Source organism: Mustela putorius, unplaced genomic scaffold (assembly GCF_011764305.1).
Source record: "Mustela putorius furo isolate JIRA1106 unplaced genomic scaffold, ASM1176430v1.1 tig00537227_pilon_pilon_pilon, whole genome shotgun sequence".
Lineage (NCBI taxonomy): Eukaryota > Metazoa > Chordata > Mammalia > Carnivora > Mustelidae > Mustela > Mustela putorius.
Genome location: NW_025422368.1, coordinates 3,254,817 through 3,265,948, shown reverse-complemented (window position 1 = coordinate 3,265,948; position 11,132 = coordinate 3,254,817). Strand labels below are relative to the sequence as shown.

The window sequence follows — 11,132 nt, the reverse complement described above, 5'->3', positions numbered from 1 at the left end:
TGTCCTCTACTATCCCGGTATATAGTAGGTTGCAATAAACCTATAGATCCAAAACCCCACCTGAGAACTTCTAACCCACAAACTGGAGTCCAGAATCCTTTGATGCCTACAAGGAAGGTCCTTTCTGAGTGGATCTAATGAATTCTTCACCCGTATTTCTTGTCACTAACTTCATGCTCCTTCAGATGATCAAACACTTCATGTAATTTCATTCTTCCATGTCATTACCCATATTATTTCTTCTGTCTGGAGTGTCCTTCTCTGCCTTGTCTGCCCAACAAACTCCTGTTTATCTTCTAAAACCCTGTTGTGCATCCCTTCAGCATGTACCATTTCTAGATCTTCTATATGTTTTTATCATCGCATGTTTTGGGTGCATTGTAACAGCACATTTGCGTACAACCCATCACCCAAGCCCTCTGAGCTCTTTAACAGCAAGAGCCGTGTCTTGCTCATCATAGTATCCCTGAACTTATGAACTTGTCCCTGATACATAGTATGAGTGCAGAACTGTATGTTGCACAGAATGGAAGCCCAGATCTTTCCTCTGCTATCTCTCTAGTACTAATGCATTTTCACACATATTATTCAATTTAGTTCTTCATTATATACTGACCTACACATGGTTTTCATTTAGTCCTGTGACCTGACAGGTTTTATTAAGTCTTGCTGTAAATTGTAGGATCTGTGTTTCATGTCTGAACTTACTAAGAAAATCCAAGTCCAAACAAGGTCAACAAGGGTTTCTCTGATGTGAAATGTAACTGAGGAAAGTTATAATGTAAGAAAGAAGTTAGAAAATGCGTGCCCGAGTACTAGAACATTCTCATTGGTTCGTTCACACAGTAGTATTCTAAGCAGCAGTATTCTAGTATCTAGTGCCCCAGAATTCTTCTCTCCCATGGAGGAAAGTAAACCATCTACTTCAAGTCCACTCAAATCCCATTGTTCTAAATCAACAAGCACCAAGCCACCTATTCTGACTAACTCAGTTTCCTAAGTGTCTTGTTAACAGGATGGGGAGCTCTGGTATTTCAGTCACTGAATATATCACTAACTAGTACATGGACATTATGGTTTACACATCCATTGCTTATGTGTTTGGTTCACAAATATTAGTCCACTAGGAGGAAACTCAAATTGGGTACATTAACAAAATCAATTCAACATCCCTACCAAGCTGTCACTGGGTCACAATGACCCTGCCAAGGCACTTATTTCCTTAGTGCCCTCAGCAGCCAGCTGTCCTCTACTTCTCTGTCACTCTCTTTTCATTCCATTTAACCACTTCTATATAACATATTCACAATTCACAAAACATTTCACATTATGTATCCTATCCTCTTGATGTCCAGAAACAAATTGTCTCATCCTCATTTAACCTACAAGACAAGGGAAGTTCAGAATGGCCAACTGATTTGTCCAAGGAGCCACACATCCAGTGAGCTGTGGATTATTTTCTTTAGCCCACCCCTTAAATACCACAGTAGCTTAAACATAGTTTCTCTGAATTGAAGACTGTTCTTTTTCATATCAGTTCAGACAGGACTGGAGACGAGAGATATAGCTCACCAGGTTGTATTTACATTATACTTTTGTTGACATATACTCTCTTTATTCCCCTCAATTCTGCTTGACACTGGAGCTAGGAAGACTTTTGTTAACTGGAAGTTAATAGAATTGATCTCTAGGAAAGTTGACTTTTTCATGATCATAGAACCCCTTAGAAGCTGATGTTCATTGGTCTTTAGAGCAAGCATCTACTGAGCTATCTAGAGAGCAACAAGATATGTTATGGTAGCCAGATCAGCAGCAGCAACATTACAATCAAAATGGCACTCGCTGTGTGCTTATAGCTTGTAAATGGGGTAGTAAGATCCAAACCCAAGCAAATCTGAGTCCAAATGCCCATGCTTCTGATCACTATGCCTTCCTGTTGAATTACTTCACAAGTACGAGCTATATGTGTACAACTGAACTTCTTAAATTGAACAGATCTTTAGGTAGGTTTCTGAAAGAGAGGAAATTGATATCTAGCTATTCATTACCACTTTTGGTTCTTGAACTCCCTAGCCAAAGTCTGCATTCTGGCTGTAGCAGCTGTTGATCCTGTGTTATCCACACCCCTCTCATCACCAACTATTCCACATAACAATTACTCTTTCACACTATACTTTCCTTTCTTCTCAATACCAAACTCCTCCTTCCCAAACTGCCTGTTCACTGTCCTTTCCAAGAAACACTTCTCAGATTAATACCTCGGTCTCTCCATTTCTCTATGACATCTGCACACTCTGGGAAAGAGTGTGTTGTATTTAACTATCAAATGCTTAAAGATGAATGGTATCTGACCAGCGTCCCCATCTTGCCCATCATTTTCATATGTCCCAACTCCCCCATATGCCATATGGCTCTAAGGTCTTCTTTCCCTCCCACAAAGCACCACACAGGACAGAGAGTGCCATCAACAAAGGAGATTGAGACTCGTAGAGAATTTCAAAATGCAGTTTATTGCAGCAATACAAGGAAGGGGGGAGTTTAAGACCTCTCCACAAAAGACAATCAACTTGCTCACACCTTATATACAAAACCAAAGCAGCACAGAGCTTGCTCCAAGAACTAGGATACTAAGGAGTGTCCAGGGCATGTGCTCCATGTACAACAAAGAAGCCATGGTTCTAACCAGCCCTCATCTGGCTGACTTAAGGAGATGCTTTGAAATGTAATGTGTGTAGTGGTCATTGCTAGACTGTTTCTTGGGTAAAGCACAAAGCAGGGTCACAGCCAGAGGGACTGAGATTGCCACTGATCTAAAAACTTATTTGGGAAGCAGAGAAGAAAGGAAAGAGCTGGGGAACTAGGGTGAACTAGGGTGTAACTAATGATAGCTCTTTTCTCCAGTGAGGTTGGGGCAACTGCCCTTGGTCTTGCCAAGCATATTTGATAGTGATGGAGAGGGAGAGCTAACATGTTAGAGGACACCTCTTTATCTGACAGCTCTGGAATAGCTGGTGGAAACAAACTTCACGCTGGAACTGCCACTAGAGGTCTTGGTACCCCCAGAGCTGGATCCCCGGCCTCCGGAGCTCCCGCCGCCAGAACCCCAGCTGCCGCCTCTGTGGCCGCCACTGCTGCTACCGGAGCCGTAGCCTCCGCCGCCGCCGCCGCCTCCAGAACCATAGCTGCCGCCGCCACCACCTCCAGAGCCATAACTGCTACCTCCGGAGCCGTAACTGCCACCTCCAGAACCATAGCCGCCACCGCTGCCGCCGCCGCCGGAGCCGAAGCCACCGCCTCCTCGGCTGCTACCTCCACTGATGGTGGTGTGGCTGGTGTTCACAGCTGCAAGGGGACAGTCAGTTATCGTCAGCCCCACTCCCTCTCCAGCCCAGCAAAACCTTCACATGCCCCTGAGAAAGCAGCTGGTACTTACACACGCTCACGTTCGGGGTACACTCTCCGGACATCCTGTAGGAGGAAAAAGAGCAAGTCTCCCATGATTCCCTAGCCGCACAAACCCTCTCAGCAGGGGCAGAGACTCTCCCCATTTGGGACTCCTCCTACCCACTTGATCTGAAACCCAATCCAGTGCCCTCGGGATCCCAAACTGCTGCCATTTTCTCAGTGTGAACACAAACAGGAAGAAATCACCATAGAAAATAGACAAGAGTCTTGCAGAGAGTGCAAATTAACAGTGCCATTGACCTTCAGGCCAGATGACGTCTGAACCCTCCTAGATGGAGAATAAATTATTCCTTCTCAAAGCACTTCATACAGATGCTCTAGCCCTCCAAACAAGGTTGGGGTCCCAAAATGAGGCCTCATCTTTCCTCCTGAACCCAGTATCTTTCCTCTCCCCACACCCAAGACAAGCTGTAGTCCCTCAGCTGCATGCTGGATGGCAGTCAGCCTACAAGGGAAGAAGCACCATAAGAAATGGCCAAAGTGCCCAGGGTTCTGTCCTCACCTGCTTTCCTCTCCTTCCAGAAGGGTTCTGTAGGTGGCGATCTCCATATCCAAGGCCAGTTTGGTGTTCATCAGCTCTTGGTAGTCACGCAGCAGGCGGGCCATGTCCTCCTTGGCCTTCTGCAGGGCGTCCTCCAGCTCGGCCAGCTTACCCTGGGCATCTTTAAGGGCATTCTCACCACGCTGCTCGGCATCGCTGATGGACTGCTGCAGCGCAGAGATCTGAGAGAGGAGAAGCTCACATGTCACTCACTCTCTTATCACCTAATCCCACCCTGGGCACCTCAGTGAGGCTGGTACTCTCAGTCCAACAGAATCACAACAGTTTTAAGTCCACTTATGGCTCTAGATAACACATCACTGCCTCTGGATAGCTAGTCACTGAGTTGACTTCCATAAAAGTCCTTAAAGGGAATATAGAGCAGCCTCTCCTGGCCCTGGCTTGAGGCTTCTCCACCCTTTCTCCCTTTTTCTAAATGTCTACCCCGAAACCTCCTGACCACCTTTCCTCTCATTCACCAAGTCTTTGCCTCATGGGCTAGATCACTCATGACCATCACATCCATTTCTCTGCTAGGTCATTTTCACAAGCTTCCCTAAAGAGAACCCAGTATGAAGCCTGAATTGTGAAGACCAGAATAATCACCAAAGGCTTGGAACGGACTATAAGACTCTACACTAGAAAAGTGTCCTCCAGTTACCTGAGCCTCCCTCCCCAATGCCATATAGATATAGCTGAAGGAGGGAACAAATACCTGCTTCTTGACACTATCAATTTCAGATCGCAGTCTCTGGGCCACCCGATTCAGCTCTGAAATCTCCATCTTTGTACTCTTCAGATTGTCCCCATGTTTGCCAGCAGTTATCTGGAGCTCTTCATACTAAAGATGGTAGATCAAGTCAATTAGATGTGGCAGCATATACCATGGCTCACACAGAGAAATATAAGAGAAGACACAGGACAGCAAGACAAGACATTTCAGGAAAACTGGCTAGACATTCGGCTCATTCACCTTGGTCTGGTACAGGGCCTCAGCCTCAGCCTTGCTCTTCTGGGCAATCTCCTCATACTGCGCTTTGACCTCAGCGATGATACTGTCCAGGTCCAGGCTGCGGTTGTTGTCCATGGACAGGATGACATTTGTTTCACTGATTTGAGTCTGCATCTGGGACAACTCCTGCAAGACACAACAGCTCAATGACTTAGAATGTTAAAACAAAACACAGCTTAGACAGAGGGAGGAGGAGTCAGGAAATGGAAGATATATCTTTGTTCTTCTGGATAGTGATGGGCACAGGTTCAGAGGCTCTACATTTGGGTAAATGTGGTCAAAAACAAAGGACTTACTGCCTGGTAGAGTGCAGTAAGGAAATCAATTTCCTGCTGCAAGTTGTCAACTTTGGCCTGAAGGTCCACCTTAGTCATATAAGCAGCATCCACATCCTAGAGGAACAATGGACATCACAAAATCATGTTTTTCCCAGGATGAGTCCCTCTCACCAGCTGTGAGGGGCTTTTCCAGTAGAACAAACATTTGGAGTCTCCTCCACATCTTTCTACACTAGGCAGATCACAATCCCTAGACTGCCCCACCCCTTGGAATCACAATCACAGGACAGCTCATCTGAGCTGCTAAGAACTTGCCTCCCCACCTTCTCTGTGAAGGGCTGAGAGAACTGGAGAAGCAAAGGGCCTGGAAAAGCCTAGGTCCATGAAAATGTGTGGGGGGGGACCTCTATTCATCTATTCATCAGGCCCCCACCAGGTTCTCCACATCATGACCTCCTTCTACTTAGTAATTGGAGACCCTTTTCTATTCTTTATTTCAGATGTGAGGTCCATCCCACAGATTTGCTCACCTTCTTGATGGTCACAAATTCATTTTCTGCATTTGTCCGCTTGTTGATCTCATCCTCATACCTGCAAGGAAATCAGAGGGATTTGGATATTTGGAGAAGGTGAGATCTGAAGTTCAGCCTCCCCAACTGAGATTGGCATCACCTGTCATTGCCTCCTGTAGCCTAGGACAGCTTGGTCACCCTGTCCTTTGGAGCAACCAAACTTCTAAGCTATTTCCTACTTCTGAGAAGAGGAAGAATTCTAAAAATGCTAAATTAATTGGTCTCTAACCTAAGAAAATATATCACTGCATACTCTCTTAGCTTAAGACTCGTAGTCTTAACTTGCCACTTTCTGGAAGGATTGCTTGGTCAGTCTTCCTTACTTGTTCCGGTAATCTTCCACCAGGTCTTGCATGTTCTTCAATTCTGAATCCATCCGAGATTGGTCACTCTTCAGTTGGTCCACTCTCCTTCTAAGATTGTTGATGTAGGACTCAAAGTAGGGCTCTAAGTTGTGGGTCCGAGTGGAGGTGTCTACCTGCTGCAGCAGCTCCCATTTTGTTTGCAGCACCTGGTTCTGCTGCTCCAGGAACCGCACCTGAGAACACGAGCCCCCGTTACCAACTGGTGTAGAAATGGAGTCCGCCGGCCACTGAGAGCCATAGGCAACCACAGTGAGACCCATGCCTTGTTTGAAAAGAACTTGTTTTTTCAAGTCCTGTTTTCCTGGCCATGGCAGTGAAATAGGAAGAAAATCAAGTTCGCATCATTTTTTGGTACAACATCTAACTCGCTGTGAATTCACAGAAGCTTTAATTTCCCTGAGAAGGGTAATTACTATACTGTCACAGCTGGAACTTTTGAAAGGAGTAACTAGACAGATACCAGACAGCAAACCCCTGTATAAAATTACTGCAATTATACTTGAAATAGATACATGATATTTAAGAGATTTGCCTTTCCACTTTTTTTAGGTAGATTGCCACAAACATTGGTACGCATTCCATAAATATTCACACTTTCAGAGGGATGTTGGGGAAATCCAAAATGGAATTTGAAATCTATTGTGGATAACTTTGAGTTGACATGATTGATGATTAAGCAAAAAATAAGAAATGGTTTACATATTTTTCCAGAGGTATACTCAGAATATCAGTATTTTGAAAAACTGCTACGAATGTAACATTTTTAGAGGGCAGAGCTCCCTGCCTAAAAGCAAAAGATGTTTGGTGCTACTTACTACATCCTTTCTGCTACAATATCACAGTGCACTCTATTCACCCTCAACTCCCTTTAGGAAGACTTTTCCAGAGCTCCCATTTGCCCCCTAGAAAGCTGAGTTAGCCCCATTTCTATTTCCTTCATTCACCATATGTTAAGTAAGCCCCAATTCAGCTCAAGAACTGAATGAGAAGACTTCAAGGTGATGTCATATTGACCCACAGACTTCTTTGTTCAAGAGAGAGTTTAGTCATTAGAATCATTCACAAGAATACTTCTAACGTATCTCCTAGAAGACAATTCTACGAAATCCCCAAACAGAAACTTGAGGCTAAACCCCAAGGGATCTGAAATGGACCAAGAGCAGTCTTCCCCATGCACTGAGGAGATAAACTCACCTTGTCAATGAAGGAGGCAAACTGGTTGTTGAGTGACTTGATTTGCTCCCTTTCTTGAGTCTTTACTTTTTGGATCTCGGGGTCAATCTCCACATTAAGGGGTTGCAGAAGGCTCTGGTTGATGGTGACTTCCTGTATGCCACCAGGGGGGCAGACAGGCCCAAAACTACCTCCACCAAAACCACCTCCACCAAAACCACCACCCCCAAAGCCACTACCCCCAAAGCCACCACCCCCAAAGCCACCACCCCCAAAGCCACCACCACCATAACCACCACCAAAGCCACCACCTCCAAAGCCACCACCACCAAAGCCACCACCACCATAACCACTCCCAAAGCCACCACGTCCACCTCCTCTGGCCACACTTATGGAGATACTTTTACTGCCACCAAGGTTGACAAGGCTGCGACTTCCAAAACCACCACCACCACCACCGCCTCCACATCTTCCCCCTGAAAATCTCCCGCCACCTCCCCCACTGTGGCGCACAGAGCTGCTAGTGCTCCTGCGTTGGAAGCTGACCACTCCGGCAGAGCCAGAGCTAAAGCCCCCTCCGCTCCGGAACCCGGACCTAGAACTGAAGTGTCGACTCATGCTGCCTTGGAGAGAGTTGGAGCAAAGTCGGGAAAGGAAAGGAGCTCACACTCCTCTACCCCAAGCACAGAGACTGTCCCTTATATACCGGGAGCACATCTGGGCTTGGTCCTCGAGTCAGCGGGACGCAGAGCCTGTCAAGGGTTTGGCTTGCCTGCAGCCATACAAGATTTTTACGAGCCTCAACAATACGATAAACACTACACACCTAGCTCCCAGGATAGCTCTCAAAATTGCTGTGCGTGCAAGATCAATCGTGTGGTAATCATTTTATCAGACAAAATCTCCCTTCAAGTGCTGTGACCTTGGGAAAACAGGACCCTGCATCTGCCACCTGGTGCTTCTTGGTAGGATTTCATAACCTCCTGTCACAGAGATATGTATATTCCTGTTCTTGCCTTTGCCCTTGTAAGCTGCGAAGTGCACTGTCCCCTCAAGCCTGGCAGGTGCAACTCCTCACGCTCAAATCGGCAGAGGAACTCTCTGGCCCATATCTATGATGACTCTCTAGAGCCCAGAGCTCACCAAGTCATATGTCTGAACCCCAAATAAGAGCTTTAATAAGTGAAAAACTCAAACAACTTATTTCTATTACATGGGCTTTAGTATTATAGGAAGAGACACTAGCAGAGAACAGGATGGATGGGCAGGTGTTCTAGAAGGGCCAGACCGAAAGACATGCTCTTTCTGAGTTTGCCAGTTGTTCTTTTTCCTCAGACACAAGATGGGGCAGGAGACAGAGACACCAGCAAAGGAAATTGGTGCAAACAGAGGGCACAAAGATGCCCGTGGAAAAGCTTAGAGAGCTGGGAGGTAACCAGTAGAACCTATTCCATACATTTTGTAAAGCCAAGGGGTAGAGGTGAGGCTTCACAGGGGCTTAGGGAACAACAATGGGTGATGTGGAGAGATGACTGTAGACTTGGAAGAGAGGACAACAATGTGCGTCTGGAAAGCCTGATCCGAGAAGTGAACGCTGTTTCTGGACAATTGTAATGGCCATAGTAACAGGCACGATACTAGCTAAGATGTGTGAAAAAACAAGCACAGTACCAGACCCTGTTCTACAGCTTTTACATGTATTCACCTATTTCATTTTTACAACTCTGAGACAGATGCTATTATGCTGCCCGGTTTTAACATGGGGAAACTGAGGCACTGAAGCTCAAGTTTACAAAGGCAGTAAAAGGGCATGGAGGGGACTTGAACTGAGGATGTTGAGTGACAGTGTGCAGAATCTTCTAACCAGCAGTGTTGTATGACACCACGCGATGATTTTGGGGTGTGCTGGCTGCTGCATGTAAAGCCAGATGACACAGCCAGCTCCCCACCTCAGAGAGCTTCAAAGGCAAGAGGCCCGTTCCATCCCTTCAAATCCTTAGTCCCAGGCATATGCAAGCACTTGCAAAGCACCTCAACTCACTCACAGAAGGGGAGATCACAGGCACAGAGTTCAGTGGGGAGGTTTCACTTCTATCCAAGTGCAAGAGTGTCCAACTGCATACTCCCGGAGGAGTACCCCTTGATCAATCTTAATGAACAGAAGTGAGTGGGGTTGAGACGGGGAACGACCTGAACCCCACATAGACTTCCATTCTGCGAGTCTTTAGAAGTCCAGCCTACTGCCCACCCTTGCACATGAACACAGAACTGAAGAGTCGGTGAGAAGCCAGCGCTAAGTCCAGCCGGCTCTGCGCAGCTCTGAGTGGTAAATCACAGGCCTGTGCAGAAGGTCCTCACTGTGGAATATAAACCTGGGGAGAAGGGGGGGGGGTCCTGCGAAGACCCTCCAGCCAGGGCCCTGTGTTCCTAAAGCAACACAGCTACATGTCAGTCCTCCCCAGCCCGTACCTCACTGCTGAGTCTTGTCCCTCCTCTTTTCCCAGTTTTTGCGCACACCAGTCTCCAGAAGGTGCCCTTCACTTCTCCACTGATCCCCCTCTGCACCCCATTTTTGTGACTCTGTAGTCTGGGACTCGGTCCTAACACTAACATCCGTGGGCTGCTAAACCAGCCATGTGTCTGAAGAATGAGTAATTCAGATCCTGTTCCCAACTAGGAGTAATGGGACCTGGGACGGTCTTGGCATGGTAATGACTATTGCCTAACCATCTCCTGACAGGCAATCAAAATTCTTTTTGTTAAGCATACTCCCCTGGGAGACACGTCGCCCTGCACATTGATTCCTTCCAGCAGTTTGGAGGGGTGTGCGCCTGGGTATGCAAGCGTGTGTGTGAGTGTGTGTGTGTGTGTGTGTGTACATGTGTGTGTTTATTCTCTCAACTTTGCCAGCCAACAACAGATCTCTCAGGGGCCCGTGCTCCCATCCCCAAACTGAGAAACTGACACTGGAAGAAAAGAGGTGGACAGGCATTTGCTAGACAATTGACAGAGCTGCAAAACTGACTGTAGGGGGTACCGTGAGGAGGGAAAGTTGGAGGGAAAAGAAGAAATGAGAAGGCATAAACATCACCATCAGCGGACACTTGTGCACTTCACCTGACCGAGGAAATACACCAACACCACCCCACGGGAGCGGCGAGAATGAAGCAGTCAAACTGTTTGGACCCATTTTACAAAGTGGAGAACCGAGGTGCAGGGAGGTGAGGGGACTTGCTTAGACACTCCAGCCCAGAAAACACACATCTGGGACTAGAACCCTGGTTCCCTGGTTTTAGTTCAAGTGTTCTTCTAAACCTGAGAAGGGGCACAAGGACGGGCAAGTGGAACGGTGTCCAGCAATCACAGCATGTTCCCATCTTCAGGGACTCAAAGACCACACCATCTAAGCCACCAATCAAACAAGGTTCCTTGCCCTCCCTTTGCCCTGAGAAGGCAGACTCAAAGAGGTCAAAAAATGTGTCTAAGTCGTGTAGTTCGTTCCTGGGAATTGTCCAGTTTCTGAATTAAACTTCTATTCTGTTCCCACCGCTCACTTTTTTGGGACCCCAGCAGGACTGGAAACCGCCATGTCACCAGCCGGTCCAGCTCGTCCTTCCCTGCCATGTCCCCAGGACTGTGGTGAACATGTGGAGATATTAAAAAGTAGACATGGGAGAAAGGTGTGAGCCACTCACCCTTCTTCTGGCTTTCTTGAAGGCCCTGCAC

General features: G+C 46.9%; 1 protein-coding gene across 1 annotated transcript; it reads right to left on the bottom strand.

The window, feature by feature from the left end:
- Positions 1-2,489: 2,489 nt before the first annotated feature.
- Positions 2,490-8,099, bottom strand: KRT1 (keratin 1). The gene is made up of 9 exons (XM_004774677.3): positions 7,428-8,099; positions 6,192-6,406; positions 5,827-5,887; positions 5,315-5,410; positions 4,980-5,144; positions 4,722-4,847; positions 3,968-4,188; positions 3,434-3,468; positions 2,490-3,342 (listed from the first exon to the last, which is right to left on the bottom strand). Exons 1-9 carry the CDS (start codon positions 8,022-8,024, stop codon positions 2,987-2,989), a joined length of 1,872 nt encoding a protein of 623 aa, XP_004774734.2. The 5' UTR covers positions 8,025-8,099; the 3' UTR covers positions 2,490-2,986.
- Positions 8,100-11,132: the final 3,033 nt, after the last annotated feature.

Excerpts from the sequence above, each read along its gene's own strand:
- KRT1 (XM_004774677.3), bottom strand. The coding sequence starts at position 8,024 with ATGAGTCGACACTTCAGTTCTAGGTCCGGGTTCCGGAGCGGAGGGGGC. Across the intron at positions 5,888-6,191 it reads GTGGAAGATTACCGGAACAA|GTATGAGGATGAGATCAACA; the intron begins GTAAGGAAGACT and ends ATTTCCTTGCAG. Across the intron at positions 5,411-5,826 it reads AATTTGTGACCATCAAGAAG|GATGTGGATGCTGCTTATAT; the intron begins GTGAGCAAATCT and ends TTGTTCCTCTAG.